Source organism: Macaca mulatta, chromosome 14 (genome assembly GCF_049350105.2).
Source record: "Macaca mulatta isolate MMU2019108-1 chromosome 14, T2T-MMU8v2.0, whole genome shotgun sequence".
Classification (NCBI taxonomy): Eukaryota; Metazoa; Chordata; class Mammalia; order Primates; family Cercopithecidae; genus Macaca; species Macaca mulatta.
In genome coordinates, this window is record NC_133419.1 from 74,631,632 (window position 1) to 74,654,128 (window position 22,497).

At 38.1% G+C, this 22,497-nt stretch overlaps 1 protein-coding gene across 7 annotated transcripts in view; it reads left to right on the plus strand.

The window, feature by feature from the left end:
• The window catches only part of PPME1 (protein phosphatase methylesterase 1), a 90,645-nt gene that overhangs the window by 50,694 nt on the left and 17,454 nt on the right, over positions 1–22,497 (plus strand). For all 7 annotated transcript variants that reach the window (XM_077961368.1, XM_077961367.1, XM_077961366.1 and 4 more), the window contains 5 exon segments: positions 9,947–10,004; positions 10,812–10,863; positions 16,147–16,301; positions 16,808–16,898; positions 21,830–21,895. In XM_077961368.1, coding sequence (XP_077817494.1) covers positions 9,947–10,004; positions 10,812–10,863; positions 16,147–16,301; positions 16,808–16,898; positions 21,830–21,895 — 422 coding nt within the window.

Sequence of the window (22,497 nt, forward strand, 5' to 3'; positions counted from 1 at the left end):
TCCCTTTTCCTAGCCAGGGGAACTGAGACACACAACACCTGGAAAATCGGGTAACTCCCACCCCAATACTGCGCTTTAAGCAATCAGGCACACCAGGAGATCATATCCCACACCTGGCCAGGAGGGTCCCACACCCACGGAGCCTCCCTCATTGCTAGCACAGCAGTCTGCAATATCGCAGCAAGGCAGCAACGAGGCTGGGGGAGGGGCGCCCGCCATTGCTGAGGCTTAAGTAGGTAAACAAAGCTGCTGGGAAGCTCGAACTGGGTGGAGCTCACAGCAGCTCAAGGAAACCTGCCTGTCTCTGTAGACTCCACCTCTGGGGACAGGGCACAGTAAAAATAACAAAAACAGCAGAAACCTCTGCAGACGCAAACGACTCTGTCTGACAGCTTTGAAGAGAGCAGTGGATCTCCCAACACGGAGGTTGAGATCTGAGAAGGGACAGACTGCCTGCTCAAGTGGGTCCCTGACCCCTGAGTAGCCTAACTGGGAGACATCCCCCACTAGGGGCAGTCTGACACCCCACACCTCACAGGGTGGAGTACACCCCTGAGAGGAAGCTTCCAAAGCAAGAATCAGACAGGTACACTCGCTGTTCAGAAATATTCTATCTTCTGCAGCCTCTGCTTCTGATACCCAGACAAACAGGGTCTGGAGTGGACCTCAAGCAATCTCCAACAGACCTACAGCTGAGGGTCCTGACTGTTAGAAGGAAAACTATCAAACAGGAAGGACACCTACACCAAAACCCCATCAGTACATCACCATCATCAAAGACCAGAGGCAGATAAAACCACAAAGATGGGGAAAAAGCAGGGCAGAAAAGCTGGAAATTCCAAAAATAAGAGCGCATCTCCCCCGGCAAAGGAGCGCAGCTCATCGCCAGCAACGGATCAAAGCTGGACGGAGAATGACTTTGACGAGATGAGAGAAGAAGGCTTCAGTCCATCAAACTTCTCAGAGCTAAAGGAGGAATTACATACCCAGCGCAAAGAAACTAAAAATCTTGAAAAAAAAGTGGAAGAATTGATGGCTAGAGTAATTAATGCAGAGAAGGTCATAAACGAAATGAAAGAGATGAAAACCATGACACGAGAAATACGTGACAAATGCACAAGCTTCAGTAACCGACTCGATCAACTGGAAGAAAGAGTATCAGCGATTGAGGATCAAACGAATGAAATGAAGCGAGAAGAGAAACCAAAATAAAAAAGAAGAAAAAGAAATGAACAAAGCCTGCAAGAAGTATGGGATTATGTAAAAAGACCAAATCTACGTCTGATTGGGGTGCCTGAAAATGAGGGGGAAGATGGAACCAAGTTGGAAAACACTCTTCAGGATATCATCCAGGAGAACTTCCCCAACCTAGTAGGGCAGGCCAACATTCAAATCCAGGAAATACAGAGAACGCCACAAAGATACTCCTCGAGAAGAGCAACTCCAAGACACATAATTGCCAGATTCACCAAAGTTGAAATGAAGGAAAAAATCTTAAGGGCAGCCAGAGAGAAAGGTCGGGTTACCCACAAAGGGAAGCCCATCAGACTAACAGCAGATCTCTCAGCAGAAACTCTACAAGCCAGAAGAGAGTGGGGGCCAATATTCAACATTCTTAAAGAAAAGAATTTTAAACCCAGAATTTCATATCCAGCCAAACTAAGTTTCGTAAGTGAAGGAGAAATAAAATCCTTTACAGATAAGCAAATGCTTAGAGATTTTGTCACCACTAGGCCTGCCTTACAAGAGACCCTGAAGGAATCACTAAACGTGGAAAGGAACAACCGGTACCAGCCATTGCAAAAATATGCCAAAATGTAAAGACCATCGAGGCTAGGAAGAAACTGCATCAACTAACAAGCAAAATAACCAGTTAATATCATAATGGCAGGATCAAGTTCACACATAACAATATTAACCTTAAATGTAAATGGACTAAATGCTCCAATTAAAAGACATAGACTGGCAAACTGGATAAAGAGTCAAGACCCATCAGTCTGCTGTATTCAAGAGACCCATCTCACACGCAGAGACATACATAGGCTCAAAATAAAGGGATGGAGGAAGATTTACCAAGCAAATGGAGACCAAAAAAAAGCAGGGGTTGCAATACTAGTCTCTGATAAAACAGACTTTAAACCATCAAAGATCAAAAGAGACAAAGAAGGCCATTACATAATGGTAAAGGGATCAATTCAACAGGAAGAGCTAACTATCCTAAATATATATGCACCCAATACAGGAGCACCCAGATTCATAAAGCAAGTCCTTAGAGACTTACAAAGAGACTTAGACTCCCATACAATAATAATGGGAGACTTCAACACTCCACTGTCAACATTAGACAGATCAACGAGACAGAAAGTTAACAAGGATATCCAGGAATTGAACTCATCTCTGCAGCAAGCAGACCTAATAGACATCTATAGAACTCTCCACCCCAAATCAACAGAATATACATTCTTCTCAGCACCACATCGTACTTACTCCAAAATTGACCACGTAATTGGAAGTAAAGCACTCCTCAGCAAATGTAAAAGAACAGAAATTATAATGAACTGTCTCTCAGACCACAGTGCAATCAAACTAGAACTCAGGACTAAGAAAATCAATCAAAACCGCTCAACTACATGGAAACTGAACAACCTGCTCCTGAATGACTACTGGGTACATAACGAAATGAAGGCAGAAATAAAGATGTTCTTTGAAACCAATGAGAACAAAGATACAACATACCAGAATCTCTGGGACACATTTAAAGCAGTGTGTAGAGGGAAATTTATAGCACTAAATGCCCACAGGAGAAAGCAGGAAAGATCTAAAATTGACACTCTAACATCGCAATTAAAAGAACTAGAGAAGCAAGAGCAAACACATTCGAAAGCTAGCAGAAGGCAAGAAATAACTAAGATCAGAGCAGAACTGAAGGAGATAGAGACACAAAAAACCCTCCAAAAAATCAATGAATCCAGGAGTTGGTTTTTTGAAAAGATCAACAAAATTGACAGACCACTAGCAAGACTAATAAAGAAGAAAAGAGAGAAGAATCAAATCGACGCAATTAAAAATGATAAAGGGGATATCACCACCGACCCCACAGAAATACAAACTACCATCAGAGAATACTATAAACACCTCTACGCAAATAAACTGGAAAATCTAGAAGAAATGGATAATTTCCTGGACACTTACACTCTTCCAAGACTAAACCAGGAAGAAGTTGAATCCCTGAATAGACCAATAGCAGGCTCTGAAATTGAGGCAATAATTAATAGCCTACCAACCAAAAAAAGTCCAGGACCAGATGGATTCACAGCTGAATTCTACCAGAGGTACAAGGAGGAGTTGGTACCATTCCTTCTGAAACTATTCCAATCAATAGAAAAAGAGGGAATCCTCCCTAACTCATTTTACGAGGCCAACATCATCCTGATACCAAAGCCTGGCAGAGACACAACAAAAAAAGAGAATTTTAGACCAATATCCCTGATGAACATCGATGTAAAAATCCTCAATAAAATACTGGCAAACCGGATTCAGCAACACATCAAAAAGCTTATCCACCATGATCAAGTGGGCTTCATCCCTGGGATGCAAGGCTGGTTCAACATTCGCAAATCAATAAACATAATCCAGCATATAAACAGAACCAAAGACAAGAACCACATGATTATCTCAATAGATGCAGAAAAGGCTTTTGACAAAATTCAACAGCCCTTCATGCTAAAAACGCTCAATAAATTCGGTATTGATGGAACGTACCTCAAAATAATAAGAGCTATTTATGACAAACCCACAGCCAATATCATACTGAATGGGCAAAAACTGGAAGCATTCCCTTTGAAAACTGGCACAAGACAGGGATGCCCTCTCTCACCACTCCTTTTCAACATAGTGTTGGAAGTTCTGGCTAGGGCAATTAGGCAAGAGAAAGAAATAAAGGGTATTCAGTTAGGAAAAGAAGAAGTCAAATTGTCCCTGTTTGCAGATGACATGATTGTATATTTAGAAAACCCCATTGTCTCAGCCCAAAATCTCCTCAAGCTGATAAGCAACTTCAGCAAAGTCTCAGGCTACAAAATTAATGTGCAAAAATTACAAGCATTCTTATACACCAGTAACAGACAAACAGAGAGCCAAATCAGGAATGAACTTCCATTCACAATTGCTTCAAAGAGAATAAAATACCTAGGAATCCAACTTACAAGGGATGTAAAGGACCTCTTCAAGGAGAACTACAAACCACTGCTCAGTGAAATAAAAGAGGACACAAACAAATGGAAGAACATACCATGCTCATGGATAGGAAGAGTCAATATCATGAAAATGGCCATACTGCCCAAGGTAATTTATAGATTCAATGCCATCCCCATCAAGCTACCAATGAGTTTCTTCACAGAATTGGAAAAAACTGCTTTAAAGTTCATATGGAACCAAAAAAGAGCCCGCATCTCCAAGACAATCCTAAGTCAAAAGAACAAAGCTGGAGGCATCACGCTACCTGACTTCAAACTATACTACAAGGCTACAGTAACCAAAACAGCATGGTACTGGTACCAAAACAGAGATATAGACCAATGGAACAGAACAGAGTCCTCAGAAATAATACCACACATCTACAGCCATCTGATCTTTGACAAACCTGAGAGAAACAAGAAATGGGGAAAGGATTCCCTATTTAATAAATGGTGCTGGGAAAATTGGCTAGCCATAAGTAGAAAGCTGAAACTGGATCCTTTCCTTACTCCTTATACGAAAATTAATTCAAGATGGATTAGAGACTTAAATGTTAGACCTAATACCATAAAAATCCTAGAGGAAAACCTAGGTAGTACCATTCAGGACATAGGCATGGGAAAAGACTTCATGTCTAAAACACCAAAAGCAATGGCAGCAAAAGCCAAAATTGACAAATGGGATCTAATTAAACTAAAGAGCTTCTGCACAGCAAAAGAAACTACCATCAGAGTGAACAGGCAACCTACAGAATGGGAGAAAATTTTTGCAATCTACTCATCTGACAAAGGGCTAATATCCAGAACCTACAAAGAACTCAAACAAATTTACGAGAAAAAAACAACCCCATCAAAAAGTGGGCAAAGGATATGAACAGACATTTCTCAAAAGAAGACATTCATACAGCCAACAGACACATGAAAAAATGCTCATCATCACTGGCCATCAGAGAAATGCAAATCAAAACCACAATGAGATACCATCTCACACCAGTTAGAATGGCGATCATTAAAAAGTCAGGAAACAACAGGTGCTGGAGAGGATGTGGAGAAATAGGAACACTTTTACACTGTTGGTGGGATTGTAAACTAGTTCAACCATTATGGAAAACAGTATGGCGATTCCTCAAGGATCTAGAACTAGAAGTACCATATGACCCAGCCATCCCATTACTGGGTATATACCCAAAGGATTATAAATTATGCTGCTATAAAGACACATGCACACGTATGTTTATTGCGGCACTATTCACAATAGCAAAGACTTGGAATCAACCCAAATGTCCATCAGTGACAGATTGGATTAAGAAAATGTGGCACATATACACCATGGAATACTATGCAGCCATAAAAAAGGATGAGTTTGTGTCCTTTGTAGGGACATGGATGCAGCTGGAAACCATCATTCTTAGCAAACTATCACAAGAACAGAAAACCAAACACCGCATGTTCTCACTCATAGGTGGGAACTGAACAATGAGATCACTTGGACTCGGGAAGGGGAACATCACACACCGGGGCCTATCATGGGGAGGGGGGAGGGGGGAGGGATTGCATTGGGAGTTATACCTGATGTAAATGACGAGTTGATGGGTGCTGATGAGTTGATGGGTGCAGCACACCAACATGGCACAAGTATACATATGTAACAAACCTGCACGTTATCCACATGTACCCTAGAACTTAAAGTATAATAATAATAAATAAATTTAAAAAAAATAAAAAATAATCCCTGATAATTTATTATTAGGTAAGAGTAACCCAGGGAAGCCCACCAGAATGTCAGTGAAATAGTTGAATATGGTATTTAAAGGATCTAAATTTTGTTAGAGAATGAAACACAACACTTCTTCATTAGAATATTCCTATTTAAAAATGACTTTTGTTTGTTGTAATGCAATGTTATGTGTATAATTCTAGAAATAATGTTTTCTAAAGCTACATGTCAGCCTGACACCACAAAAATTGTTGGCACGTTTGAAAAACTAGTATACATAAAATTAATTATGTAAAAACATTGGATTTCATGGAATTGGATCTAGTTTGTAAGTGGGCTCCATGTCTCCTGTGTGGAGAAGAAAGATAAATAAATAAAAAATAAAAATATTAATTTAAGAGACAAAAAAAAAATCAACTAAAAATGAGTTAAATACTCAAATTTAAGACCTCAAACTATGAAAGTACTAAAACAAAACATTGAGAAAACTCTCCAGGACATTGGACTGTGGAAAGATTTTTTGAGTAATAACCAACAAGCACAGGTAGCTAAAGCAAAAATGGACAGATGGGATCATGTCAAGTTAAAAGGCTTCTGCACAGCAAAGGAAACAACAAAGTGAAGAAACAACCCACAGAATGGGAGAAAATATTTGCAAACTATCCATTTGACAAGGGATTAATAACCAGAATATATAAGGAGCTCAACAACTGTATAGGAAAAAATCCAATTTTAAAATGGGCAAAAGATCTGAATAGACATTTCTCAAAGGAATATATTCATATGGCAGACAAGCATATGAAAAGGTGCTCAACATCACTGATCACCAGAGAAATGCAAATGAAAACTATAATGAGGTATCATCTCACCCCAGTTAAAATGGCTTTGATGCAAAAGACAGGCAATAACAAATGCTGGTGAGGATGTGGAGAAAAGGAAACCCTCATACACTGTTGGTGAGAATGTAAATTAGTAAAGCCACTATGGAGAACAGTTTGTAGATTCAAAAAAAAAAAAAAAAACCCTAAAAATAGAACTACCATATAATGCAGCAATCCCACTACTGCATATATAGCCAAAGGAAGGGAAATCAGTACATTGAAGATATACTACACTCCCGTGTTTATTACAGCACTGTTCACGATAGCCAAGATTTGGAAGCAACCAGTGTCTATCAGTAGATGAATGGATAAAGAAAATATGGTACATATACACAAAGGAGTACTATTTGGCCATAAAAAAGAATGAGATCCCTGTCATTTGCAACAACATGGATGGAACTGGAGGTCATTATGGTAAGTGAAATATGCCAGGCACAGAAAAAATTCGCATGTTCTCGCTTATTTATGGGAGCTAAAAATGGAAACAATTGAACTCATGGAGATGGAGAGTAGAAGGATGGTTGCCAGAGGCTGGGAATAATGGATGAGGGGAGGGAGGTGGGAGGTGGAGGACAATTGGGGATGGTTAATGAGTACAAAAATATTTAAATAGAATGAATAAGATCTTGTATTTGATGGCACAACAGGGTGACTACAGTCAACAGTAGTTTACTGTGTATTTTAAAATAGCTAAAAGGATATAATTAGATTGTTTTGAACACAAAGAAAGGATAAATGTTTAAAGTGATGGCTGCCTCATTTGCCTGATGTGATGGTTGTACATTGTTTGCCTGTATCAGAATATCTAATGTACCCCACAAATATATACCCTTACTATGTACCCGCAAAATTTTTTAAAAAACAATACCACTTTTCACTTATCAAATTGGCCAAAATTAAGTTTGAGGATATCATGTATTTGTGGGGATACCTATTTCTCCATACTTTCACCAATACTTGATAAACCTCTAAGAACCTGTTTTGTCAGCCAAAAAAACTGTACTAGTATTTTCCCAGCCGACTTCTTAAGAAGATAATATGAGATTATCTGAGATAATCTGGTGGGATTACGAAGTGATACAGAAGCATGTTATTACTACCCACATCTTCCAGTCTTGTCTCTTGTTCTCTAGTCTAGGGTTAGGATAGTAGGCCTTCATTTTGGGTATACATTAGAATCACCTGGAGAAGTCTAAAATGTATAAATAACTTTGGCCCCTAACCCAGTTCACTTGAATCAGAATTTCTGGTGGGTTTGTACCTGGGCGGTAGTATTTAGGTGATTCTGTTATGTAGCCAGGGTTGAAAACCACCTGGAACCAGGCAGCTTGGATTTGAAAATTGTCTCTGTCACTTATTAGTTATTTAGCCTTGGGCAAGTTATGTAATCTCTCTGTAAAATGCTGAAAATTATGTCTAAGTAGTAAAGAGTTGTGAGGAGAAAGTTAGGTAATTCATTTGAGGCATTTAGATTGCTGACTGGCACATAGATTTAGTAGACATTAGCTGCTACTGCTATTGTTGCAGTTACTGCTAAACACCATAATATTCTAGTGAGAAAATGGTTGGTTAAGTCTAGTTCTTAAATAGCTGCTTTCCACTCATCCATTTCAGAAGTAGCAAAGTTGTACTATTTGTGGCAAGATCTGGAGTAGCTACCATAGATCTGCTCTGACACTTTTTTATTATCTTTAAAGCACGTGTTAGTCTGTGAATTTACTTTGCTCGTTTATTTTTTTCTAGTCTTCCTCCACCATAGTAGAATGTAGATACCATGAGAGCAGGAGTATTGCCAGTATTTTTCCCTCCTGTAACTCCATTACTCCATTGGTGCCAGATTTTTATTAGAAAGATTTGTTAAATAAATAAATGAAAATTTTGTTTTTAATATTTGTAGGGATTTTCTGACAGGCACCTATGATTGTAAATCATTGCTTTCAAGTTAAAGCCTAGAATTTCAAATATATATTTTGTTTATGTTTTATAAACCTGGTTCTATTATCTACAGAAATCAAGCAAATTAATACTATCTTTGCCACTTAATTTTATTTCTAACATATGGATTTGTTTTTGTCATTGAAGGCTTTACTGTCACTAAATAACTCCTGTAAATTAGCAAATAGCTTTCAGGAACAAACAGCAAAGTATAGTAGAATTTCATTCCATTGTTGTCTTTAAACGGTATTCGTTAGAGTAATAGGAATAGAATCAGACTTGATTTTCTATGGGATTTTAAAAATATGACTTAATCTGACTTGTTTTGTGATTTACTTTTACTTTTATATTGGTAACTTACCTTGGGTCTAGTTCTGTTTTTACTTTTTATTTGTTATGTGACCCTGGGCAAATAATTTTCTTTCTCTTGGCCTCAGTTTTCTCATTCATGAAATGTGATGGTTAGACTAGACAGTTCTCTTATTTTATTTTTAAAAGTTAAAATTTGTTGACATTTGGTAGCCCTAATTGTGATATATTATTGTCAAAGAATCCAATTTAGTTGAGGAAGAAGATCCCCAATTATTTCAGATTTCTTTCAACCTCTAAAATTGTACCTCCCCCATGATATGATTTCTTTTTCAATACATTTTTAACAGGAACACAGACTTGTATGTTCTACAGTATCTGTCTTAAGTGAATCTTAAGAAGACTCTTCCGTGACTTTTACTTTCAGCAAATTTCATGATTTGAATGTCATGTTTCTGTGATGTCCTGAGCCAAGATATAAACTGACTCACCATCCTTATTTAAGGGATTCTCTCTCTAGAGTAAGGAAAAGATATCCAAAGAATATAGATGAAAACCAGAGCTCAGAGGGTCATTGTCTAAAGGCTCTTAACTGTGTGTGTCAAGAAAGGATAGGAAGAATTAAGATTGAAAGAGGGATTTAAGTAGAGAAAGCCATATTTTGAAGTTGGGACAGAACTACAATATATGCCAAAACTAGTAGAAAATCATCATTCTTTCATTTTGCTTAAAAGTAGAAAGTCTTTTGATTCTCTTGGGTCCTTTGAATTCTGATGGTAGTTCATTTTACAAAGTTATCATTGGGAATTGGGCAAAATTTGTTATCCTAGATGTGTCTTAACTACTTTTCCTTTTCCTTTTTCTCCTAGGCAGCGATTATTAGTAGAGTTCAGTGTAGGATTGTGGCTTTGGATCTGCGAAGTCATGGTGAGTAAAGTTCTTAATTAGCCATTTACTGGATTATAGTCATCAAGCCCCTTTGAATAGTCGTAACTATTAGAAATTTCAACATGGCCATAAAATTACCTTGTCTATTCCATTTGGGCTTTTTTTTTCTTTTCTTTTTTTTTTTTTTTGTTGGAGATGGAGTCTCATTCTGTCACCCAGGCTGGAGTGCAGTGACACAATCTCAGCTCACTGCAACCTCTGCCTCCTGGGTTCAGGCAATTCTCCTGCTTCAGTCTCCCTAGTAGCTGGGATTACAGGTGTGCGCCACCATGCCCAGCTAATTTTTGTATTTTTAGTAGCGACAGGATTTCACATGTTGGCCAGGCTGGTATCGAACTCTTGACCTCAAGTGATTCATTCACCTCTGCCTCCCAGAGTGCTAGCATAGCAGTTGTGAGCGACTGTGCCCAGCTCGATTTGGGCATTTTGAAGGAAGTCGTAGCTTCTAGTCTTTACAAATGTATGTGTATGTATATATATTAAAGTTTTATTTATAGTATTTATTTTTGTATTTTATATGTGTTAAGCTAAGAAAATGCCCTTTAAAGTAACCAGATTCTTATGCTGATGTATAAGCAATGTGGATAAATCTTTGCTAGGCTACTGTAATTATCCTTCTTAGGATAACTGTAAAGATTTGTCTGTAGAAAATCCTTGCTAAACTCATTGTGTAAAATTATAAAGTCCTTAATCCATTGTCCAAAGATGGTATTTTTAAAAGAGAATTCTTCTGCTTTTATAATTCCTGTCTGTGGGAATTTTATTTTAAAACTATTTTCATTTTAGGTGAAACAAAAGTCAAGAATCCTGAAGATCTGTCTGCAGAAACAATGGCAAAGTAAGTAACCAGATATTTCTTACACATTGCCTGTCTCCCATCACTATTATAAATAGTACTATAACTTTATCACTTTCCTGATGAGATTGTTGGAGAATAATTACCACAAGGAACATTTACTTCTGTTCTCTCTCCTCTACTTTTGGTTTCTCCTTACTATTTAATCTTGAAAGAAACCTGCATCTTTCTTGGTATGTCCAATGCAATGATCATCATATAAAGCACATGAAAATTCTTCAAGGCACAGTTTAGTTTGTGAAGGCTTTTGAAAGTTTTCTTCTGTTGATGGAATTGCATTGAATCTGGATACCTATTATGGACTTATGCTTGGAAAAGTAGTTGTATGCAAGAGGCCTTGAGAGTTTCTCCTTCAGGTATCCTGTGCATATTCTTCGTCTTATGTCATAGAAAGATGAGAACATGATATTAAAAAAATGACAGTTATACCCTGGGCCTAAAGTAAAAAATGAATGTAGCATATACAGTGACTCTCAAAAGTGCTCACTCATCAGAATCACTTGAGAAGTTACGAGACATACAGATGACTTGACCCTACCCCAGACCTACTTCTAGCCGTGGGGTCTGGACATTTATATTTTGATAAAGCTCTATATAGGAATCTGATGGAGCCAGTTCAATGACTGTTGTTTGGGAATCACTGACCTATAGCATAAATAGGATTCTTCTAGCCATTCTGCTTTAATACATACTCTCTCAGGTATTTGGTCACTTTGGCCAAAAATATCTTGCCCTCTTTTACTTTAGCAGCTTTAATTTAAGAATAAACTTTTTCCTTCAGAGCCCAAACTGATGTAGCAGTAATTTTAATACTATTATTTTTTTACTGTCTACCTGGAGATAGTTGTTTTATTATTATAGTAGGTGTTATTTGTGTACTTTTTATCAGCCAGCTTTCATTAAAGTATAAACTAAGCATTTATTAATAATCATTATTTTGTGTAATCATTTATTGAAATTAATCCTCATTATTAACTCTGTAATACAGACATATCCTTTTACAGATGAGGAAACTGGCTCATATAGGTTGAATAGCTGTATGAAATCACACAGTCAGTAGATTGAATTTAAGGTCATTCAACTATAGTCCTTGTCAGAGAGAGAGAGAAAGAAATAATGTGTATAGTATGAGTATCATTCCACTCAATGAACATATGCCTTAAAAACTATGAAAAGAGAGGTAAGAATCTGTTCCCCCAATTATTCCTACTGCCTTTGTTAATATGAGAGCAATATATCCTTAAACAGTCAAGCCTGTTAGTGATACCTCTAGGAAGATTTGTGAATGATTTTTAAGGAAGTAAAGGGTTTCTTGACTTTTAACAAAAAAGTGAAATACATCATCTGAGTGTCCAGGCAGTCAGACAAATTGATGATGATGCCTTGGTTAACATTCTAGAGGAAATTGAAGAATTAATTGAGAACCTTAAGGAAACATGGACTAAATAATAATGTTTCAGTCTAGGGCTCATCAGGAGAGAGAAACAACATAGTAAATTGTATAAGTAAAGTTGAATATAAATAATTATTCACAATAACAGGGGATTGGAATGAGAGATTGGTAGTAAGAAGTAAAGAAAACTCTTAATAATATAGGAAAGCAGATATAAGGAACAACCACTCCTCCCTTGGGCTGAGGGAGTACACCCAGGGTTGAGATCCAGACCTTGTTGGAGAATGCACAACCATGGCTTACCGAAGGTTAGAACTTGCTGAAAATCTGCCCTTTGGAACCTGACAGAATTCTGCCCTCTAAGGTACAGGGAAAGCTATTCTTGGGGAGGTATCTCACCAGAGGCACTTGTCTACAAAAACACTGGGTGGGGGAGGGCTAGAGTACTGGAGAAGCCATTTGTGCAGGAGGAATTGTGCAGGAATTGGCAGGAGTTGGATACTGGGGGAAGTTCTGTGTTTCTCTAGCACCCTCCATTAACATAGCTTAACATCATGCCTACTGGCAAGGGAAAAATATTTAAAGGCCTCACTCACGTCTGTTTTTGTAGAGCAGGCAATGAAGGATGAATTGGAGTTGAGGTAGTAAGTTGTTAACTGGCACCAAAAAATTTTTTTAATAATAAAAATCATCCACAGTAGATGAAGATGATGACCAAGAATCAAAAGGGCGAACAAACTGGATTCTTGCTGAAATTATCCAAGCAGTCAAACATTTATGTGATTTCTGAATTCAGTTACTCTGTGGAAAAAAAAAATCTCAAAATAGGCATACTTACTATCAACTGCGGAACCTAAATACTCCATAAGAAAGTATGTGAAAAAGCCAAATTTGAGCTTGGGTCATTCTGATATTCCAGTTTCTGTGATACACAGTAATGCTTCTCAGAAAAGTAACCTAGCATTAAAATATGACAGAATCCCTTTAAAAAGCATCCACCAAAATTGTGATACATCCAGTTACAGTCTGGATTTGTAGGTAACCCTTGCTACTTCATCTTTATTGTATTTCTCTGGATTTTCAGGACTTACCTCAAGTAAGGTACTTGTTGACTGAATGCTCTGCTTGATTTTAATAACAATACATTTTTCTTGGTGGTAGATGATCAAGTGATTAATCGTAACTACCTTCTACCTGGGTAAATATGCCTTTCCTAAGCTCAGACACGATGTTCAGTTGGTGTGTTTCAGACCTCTCTACCTTTGTGCATGAGGCGGATACTGCAGAACCCCTTCAATTCAGTTAATGTGTATTTTAAGGAGAATTGGACTTAGATAGTCGTCCATAGCATCCTTTTATTTTACTCATTATTTGTGTGTTAGCAACCGAAAGTTTCTTGGAATTGTTCAAGAATTATTCTGGAAATTACATGTTGATATTTAATATAAACATGTTTTAAACTTTAGTCTTTTCTTTAAAAAAAAAAAAAGTTTGCCCCCAAAATTATATCCAGTGTTGTTTTAGATTAATTGAGGATATAATTTTTTTCTGGTCTGTTATTTTAATATGCAGAATTAGCTTTGGAATACTACCTGTTTTATTTTTTAGAAACTGTATGTATAATAATTTCCTCTGTGTTACTTACTCTAAAGACCACTTTTTTTTTTGCTTTTTTTGTTTTTTTTGAGACTGAGTCTCGCTGTGTCGCCCAGGCTGGAGTGCAGTGGCGCGATCTCGGCTCACTGCAAGCTCCGCCTCCCGGGTTCATGCCATTCTCCTGCCTCAGCCTCCGAGTAGTGGGGACTACAGGCGCCCGCCACCACGCCCGGCTAGTTTTTTGTATTTTTAGTAGAGACGGGGTTTCACCATGTTAGCCAGGATGGTCTCGATCTCCTGACCTTGTGATCCACCCGCCTCGGCCTCCCAAAGTGCTGAGATTACAGGCTTGAGCCACTGCACTGGGCCAAGACCACTTGTATCAAGTCTTTGTTCCTGATATTTTCCAGTGGCCTCTGGGCAAAGGCATTATAGTTTTGACTTCATGAAATTACTCTGAATTCACAATACCCTATGCCAAGGGGAGATGGCTTTACCATTTATACCTGAGGTTGCAATTTTTTGAATTTTTGCAATCAGAACTTGGTGATGACCTTGGGCAGTAGAATATAAATAACTCTCACATGCTTAGTGTTCCAATAGTGCATAAATTGGTTAACCCATTGAAACATTGAAAATATGTAATATGTAGTAAGAAAATGCAGCTCTTTTTACTTGGTAGAAATGCAATAATATATTTACTTGGTAGAAATGCAATAATATATTTATAGACCCAGTGAGATTAATTGATTAATACAGACCCTTCTAGACAGGGCTGCTGAGGGATTACATTAGGTGATGTTATAAGAAAGTTTTATAGCACAACTGAAAAAGAAGCACTGAATAAGTATTAGTTCTCTTTTCTTTCCTTCATATCATTTTGTCTCCCGGAGAGAATTTTGTGTTCGTATAGAAGCAGCACTAGTGTCAAAGAAGCTTGGACTTTTCATCTTAACTATTTGTTATCGCTTTGGATGACTGCCTGAACTGCTTCACTTTCTGTCTTAATCTTAAATTTAAGTCCGAAGGAATATTAAACCATTTGTTTTCACTTACAAAGTTTGGTGGCCTCCCTATCTCCCATTCAGATGGTCTACAATTGCCGAGGCTACCCTATTCACTCCTGCAATTGTTGTATGAGATTTTAAAAATCAATTCCTACAGAACTAATAACATTTGCCTTTGCCATTATGAATACTGTAGAGATTATATATGAAAGTCTGTGTTCCTTCATTGACACTTGCTATATTTGGTTAACACTGTGTGAGTGCGCTTAAGGTATGTAATGACGCTCAGCAAGACAAAACTTTCTTTTGAAGTTGAACCAGCCACTCCCAAAAGAAGGGAGTAGAACTAGCCTAAAATATATATATCTATAATAAGGCAGTAGAGCCAGTGGGTCTCCAGAAACACACCTTACTGTTCTTGTCCACCTATTGCTATAGCAAGGAAGGCCTACATGCAATTAAAAACCAAACTTCATACTTCAGTTCTAATTTTCAAAGCTTTAAAATTGGTCTTTGTCAAACAGATCCATTCATAATTGAAGACTAGAACCAAAGCCAATAAAATGAGCTCTGAACACCTTTCTAGTTTCTCAGAGCACTGTACTTACATTTATGTTGATCCTTCAAACAAATGAGAAATTGTAAATAATAATTAACATTTGTGAAGCATTTTACTCTTTCGAGGTGTTTTTTTGTTCACCTCTCAGTTAATCCTCAAAGCAATCCAGAGCAGTCAGTGATATTTTTCTCTTTTTTTATAAATGTTGAAACTCAGTTTCTGAGAGATTAAGTAACTAATCCAAGATCACATAGTGAAAAATAAACTGAGGCTGGGGCTCATCTTGTGATCTCGAGGTTTACTACATTATAATGCTTAATAAATTTTTTTTCTTGTTTTATAGATGGGAAAATTGAAACAGAGCAGTTAAATGATTTTTCCAGAGTTTGAATCTTAGGTTCAAAATAAAGGTATATGTTTACGTAATTGTACTACATATGTGGAACAGTGAAAGTGTGATGTAAAGGAAAATTCAGTAATTTGGGTTCTTAGTCCTTTACCTGCCATTTATCAGGAGAGCTAGGTGTGTGGCTACACATATTGATACTGGGGGCATGTTAGAAGGTTTACATAGGTATGTTTGTAAGATGGCCCAATAGACTTTTACAGTTTCCCAGAACTGTTACACACCAAAGGAAGGAACTGGGAAAGAAAACCGTTTTTATAGTGTTGTCCGAAAGCATTCTTATGTATTTTTCTTCTCTTTACAGAGATGTTGGCAATGTGGTTGAAGCCATGTATGGGGACCTTCCTCCTCCAATTATGCTGATTGGACATAGCATGGGTGGTGCTATTGCAGTCCACACAGCATCATCCAACCTGGTACCAAGCCTCTTGGGTCTGTGCATGATTGATGTTGTAGAAGGTGAGTTTTCTTAGCACGGACCAAATCAGGATTTCACTTAATAAGAGACATCCATGGTAGATTATTACCTTGTCTTAGTTTATTGTTGATTTCATTCACCTTGAAATATGTCCCTCTGTCTTTACATCCTTTTTAAGTTTATACAAGATAACCGTTTTTCCATGTCATCAGAAACTCTTCATTAACATATTTTTATGACTGCATACTATTTCAATCCTATGTATGTTCCATAATTGTATTTAATCATATAAAAAGAAGCTGCCATGTCTTTTCTGACCGAGCTTCAGAAGTCACACTGCTGCTTGTGAATATAAGTCATCCTCTTCAGTGTGAGGGCATGACATAAAGGAGTGAATACCCCAGAGGCAAAAATTATTGAGGGCCATGTTTATTTCTCTGCAAGCATCACTAAATTCTGCTGTCATCAAGAGCAGATATATAGTAATTGACTCAGTGAGTGTAAATGCTCAGAAAATATGTGGTTACAGTTTTTGTTTAACATCCAGGTACAGCTATGGATGCACTTAATAGCATGCAGAATTTCTTACGGGGTCGTCCTAAAACCTTCAAGTCTCTGGAGAATGCTATTGAATGGAGGTAACCAACAAATCTTTGTCACCTTTATTTAATTAATTTGTTTGTTTGCTTGCTTATTTACTTATTTATTTATTTATTTAGGAGACAAGGCCTCACTCTATCACCCAGGCTGGAGTGCAGTAGCATGATCCTAGCTCACTGCAACCTTGAACTCCTGGGTTCAAGCAATCCTCCCACCTCAGCCTCCCAATTTGCTAAGACTACAGGTGCACACCACCAAGCCTGGCTAATTTTTAAATTTTTTGTAGAAACGAGGTCTTGCTATGTTGCCCAGGCTGGCTTCAAGTAATCCTCTTGCTTTAGCCTGGCCTCAAGTAATCAAGTAATCAAATTCCTGGCCTCAAGTAATCCTCCTGCTTTAGCTTCCCAAAGTGTTGGGGTTACAGGCATGAGCCACAGTGCCCAGCCACTGTTGCCTTTATTCTAAATGTTAGATTGTAGCTTTTCTTCTTTTTTAGGTCAAGCGCCAAGTTCGAGGAATAGAATTTCAGTTGCCATGCTTTATTGTAATAACATATGAGGAAACATTATATAAACAGCAGAATTTTTTTGAATATTTAAAAATATTTTAGATTTGGCTCAGTTGTCTGAAGCCCATTCTTTTCCCAATACACTGTAGTGCCTCCTGGAATCTTAGTAATTATTGATCATCTGCTGGGTCTAGCTGTTTCTGCCTCTGAGGTGAGAGGTTAGACTAGGTGGTTTCTAAGGCCTCATCCACCTCTGACGCTCCATGGTTTTAGATTTACTTGCTGTGTTTCAGATAAAATGGTGGAGAAATGGAAGATGGCTATAGGTTCCATTCCCTCACGTTTATTTGGATTTTGGGTAAATAAACTCAATGGGTAGTTTTTATAAAAATCAGTGTCAGAATTCCATTTAAGCAAAGGAATGAATTTATTCATTAATTCAGTTAATCATTTGATAAAGTATTTATTAAACACTTATTTTGTGCTAACAGGTGAAGATTCAGAGAGGAATAAAACACTATCCCTTCCCACAAGGAGATCAGTCTTTGGATAAATGTCTTCATCATCCTATCTTCCTTCCTATTCTTCTAACTCTATCTCCAGTCCCTTCTTCAGAACATTTTCTCTTAAGTTCTCCAAACCACCCAGATGACTCTTTCAGCAAAATTACTAGAGACCTTTAAGTCTCTATTATATTGCACTGTATACCCTTAAGTTTTCCAATCCTCCCTTGAGGGATATGGCTCATATTAATTTTTATTAATGTCTGTCTTAATGCCCTTCCTGCATCATAAGGGAAGAAGCTATTCTGTATTTCTTTTTTACTTTCATATAGCATATGGCAGACTGCCCTAGCAGGCAGAATATATCTGTTAACTGAATCAGATATCAAGTGGAAATTTAGGACTTGGTAAATATATCCTAGGAGTTTTCCTAGGACAAAGGGTCTTATGCAAGAATATGGCTTGTCAGAATGATGTTTGTGTTTGGTGAAGTTGTTTTTACCACTTCCTGTTCACTACTGTGATGCAGGATTCCTGTTCTTGCGGAAATATCAAAGATCTCTCTATCTTGGGCAGACAGCATCAAGAATGTAGCTGCTGCCAGCTTGGCTTGTACCTCAGGTGCCCTGCCTGCTTCCACAATAACAACCAGTGAGAAAGTTATTCTAGAGTTGGCTCAGTTGTCTAAAGCCCATCTCTCTTTTATCCATACTTTTTTTTTTTTTTTTGAGACCGGGTGTCACTCTGTTGTCCAGGCTGGCGTCCTGTGGCGTGATTACAGCTCTCACTGCAGCCTTGACATTCTGGGCTCAAGCGATCCTCCTGCCTCAGCCACCCAAGTAGCTGGGACTACAGATGTGCACCACGACGCCCAGCTAATTTTTGTTTTTTGGGTTTTTTTTTTTTTTGTAGCAACAGGGTTTTATCATGTTGGCCAGGCTGGTCTTGAACTCCTGGACTCAAGCAGTCTGCCCGCCTGCCTCGGCCTCTCAAAGTCATGGGATTATAGGTATGAGCCACTGCATCTGGCCGTTTCCAAACTTTAAAATTTATTCGGTAAATTTTTTTTTCTAGTGCCTAAGATGTGTCAGTACCTGATCTAAGAACTGGGGGATGAATCAGGCTCAGTTCCTATCATCAAAAAACTGGGGATGCAAACAAGGAGATGGATAAACACAACACAACGAAGGAAGCCAGGGGATATAGAAGAAGGGTACCTCATGCAGCCTGGGTATCATGGTAGGCCTTCTCTTAAGGTAGAGTCTTGTTTCTTTTGCCAGATACAGGATAGCATAAGGGTTCTGTTTGTTAAATGTTAAGATACTGGGTTTCATGAGAGTCATTGATTTTTCTGAACCTGAAAATTGTTATACTATGAGGTATTTGGTAATTTTGTTTTTTATTCTGCTGGATATCTGAATCAGGTTTATGACCGATGGCCATTTTGGCTATTCCAGATTTTTTTTATGTTGCGATATAAAGCCAGTTAATTACTGCTTTTGCTCTCATAGGTTTCCTAATGAGAGGCAGCAGGGGTATAGTCATTAAGAACCTGGGCTTTAGGCCAGATGTGGTGGCTCACACCTGTACTCCCAGTGCTTTTGGAGGTTGAGATAGGAATATCACTTGAGGCCAGGAGTTTGAGACCAGCCTGGGCCATATAGTGAGACCCTGTCTCTACAAAAAAAAAAAAAAAAAAAAAATTTTTTTTTTAATTAGCCGGGTGTGGTGGCATGTGCCTGTAGTCCCAGCTACTCAGGAGGCTGAGGTGGGAGTATTATTTGAGCCCAGAAGTTCAAGGTTACAGTGAGCTATGATGATGGTACTGCACTTTAGCTTTAACAACAAAGTGAGACCTTGTCTTGAAACAAAACAAAAAAGTTAGGGGAAACCTGGGCTTTGAGGTCAGACAGATACAAATTTGCATCTTGGTTACACCACTCTGGCTGTTCTGAGGAAAATCGAATAGAAGAAGAAGTGGGGAATAAGGTATGAAGTTGGTTAGGAGACTGTTGTAGTATAGGAGAGTAAGAATGGTAAACATAGACTAGGATGGCAACAGAGGAAGAAAGAGTCATTTTTTAATGTATTTTCAAGGTAAAGCTGACAGGACTGGTTTATGGATTGGCTGTTGGGAGAGAGACGGGGGAGGGCAGGAAGGGACTTAAGGATGACTTCTAGGTTTTTAGCCCAAGCAATTGGATGAATGGTAGAAACAGAAAGAAGTAGATATGGGAGCAAATAAGGGGCAGATAATCAGTTTTGTTTGGATAAACTCAAATGCTTATTACATATGTAAGTGGAAATGTTAAGTAGGCAATTGTATATACTAGTTAGAAGATTAGAAGAGGCTGAACTAGAGATAAATTGGAGAATCGTCATCACATAGTTAATATTTAAAGGTGAAAGATTGAATGTGAAGACCTAGGAACTTGATATTGATAGGAAAAAGATCCCAGACTGAGTCTTGGGATATTCCACAATATTTAGAGCTTGGGAGGAAGAGGAAGATCCAACAAAGAAACTGAAGAGGCACAGTTGATGAGGTAAAAGGAAAACCAGGTGAGTATAGCAAGTGTTTGTAGAAGGAGGGAGAGAACAACTGTGTCAGATGCTGCAGAGAGATTAAGTAAGATGAGGACCAAGAAATGACTGTTGGAATTGGCATGATAGAAGTGACCTTGACAAAATAAATATCTGAAAATAAATGGGAGATAAAAATCAGATATAAGTTGGGGAAAGGATGAGAGGTGACAAAGTAGAGAAAGCAAGATAACTCTTTTGAGGAGCTTTGCTATGTAGGAGAGCAGAGAAATGGATTAATAGGTAGTAGTGAATGTGGCATTGGGAATGTTTTTAAAGGCTGGATAGTAGAGTATGGTTGTGATATCCACAAGAGAAAAAAAGTGACACAAAAGAGAGACAGGATAACTGAAGGAAACAGTATCTTTTCAGAGGCAAGAGGGGATGGGAACTAGTGCCCAAGGTTGGCCTTCATTGGAATAGAGATATTTCATGTATTAAACAGGCATCAAGGCAGAGTATATTATTATTGGTGAATCTGTTTATTCAGTTGGTAGTTAAAAGACGAGGTAATAGTTCTGATTGCCTCAGTTTACCATTAAAGTAAGAAATAATGTCATTATCTGAGGAGGGGGGCTTTAAAATTTTGAATGATTTTTTAAACTAAGAAATGAGATTTAAAGAAACACTTTCTCCTGGTGGCTTGCTTCAGGCAGTGTTTCCAGTTCCCCCTGGGAATGCAGTCATTTTGCTTTGCCCTAAGTTGTACTTAGGTGGACAAATGTGAGAAGCCTAATTTATTCAGATAGCCTCAACTCTGTAGCACAGCACACAAGGCCCTGGAGAAGCTGGTGCCTGCCTACCAATCCTATTCTGCCACGCTCCCCCTTTGCCTCCTCCCTGCTTCTGCTTGCAACCAGTCTTCTAAAATCATTATCTTGCCGACTTTCACATCATAGCACCTTTGCTCACAATGTGCCCTCTGCCTAGAATGCTCCAACCAACCTCTTTTATTTTCTGGTTAAACTTGTTGTCTATGCTCCTCAGTTTAGCTGTGACCTTTGGGGAGCTTTCTCTGACCTCCTCATTCATGATAAAGTGCCTTCTTTGAACCTTGCCTTGTTATATTAACATTATGTGTGTCTTTTTCTCCCTACTGAATTATGTGCTTCTTGAATATAGGCCTGGCACCTAGTATCCTCTTGATAAATAGCTGCAGAACTGAAATGGCTATGGTGTTTTTACTTAATTTTTACTACCTAGCTTATAACCATATAGCCAGGTGAGTAGTAGTGGCAATCTCTATAGTAAGAAACACTGGTGATCACTACTTTTTACTAGGTCTCACATAATCTGTGGAATTATTTATTTGATTCCAATGATTTGATTCAATTGATACTGAATACCCTTCTCTCTTCATTCTTTTCTTTCCCAGTGTGAAGAGTGGCCAGATTCGAAATCTGGAGTCTGCCCGTGTCTCAATGGTTGGCCAAGTCAAACAGTAGGTCTTACTTTTCCCCCTTGGTCTGATTAGAGGCAGAAACATGGTGAGGGAATTACAGATTTTCTTTTGCTTTCCTTCCTTTCTCTCCTTCCTTTCCTTTCCTTCCCTTTCTTTTCTTTCCTCCTCTATTTAATACTGGATTACCTTAGCAAAACTGTATGTGTTAAAAAGCAAAGAATCCCAGAGCATAGACATGAAAAATTATGTTCACCTTAGTGATGGCAGCTGAGTTTCATTCTAGTAACCGTCTCCTTCTAAGCCAAACCTGGCGGTGAGGGAATTATAATAAAAAAGCTCTGGCATAGCCTGAGTGAAAGCCAGATTCTAAGAATGAGCTAAGATTATTTAGCCCAATTGATCTTTCCTGATGGAATTACATGGTATTCTGGATATTGCTGTATAGTCACAAAATAAACTTAAAGTTTGATGAATTGAGAAAATGTTGCCCAACAGAACAGACAGGAGTTAGATGAAAATGATGACAGCATTGAGTGTTTACTATTTGCCAGGCACTCTGCAAGGTATTTTATATGCACTGTCTCATTTTTAAAACCTTATATTTTGGAAAATTTTCACACATATAAAAGAAGAGTAATATA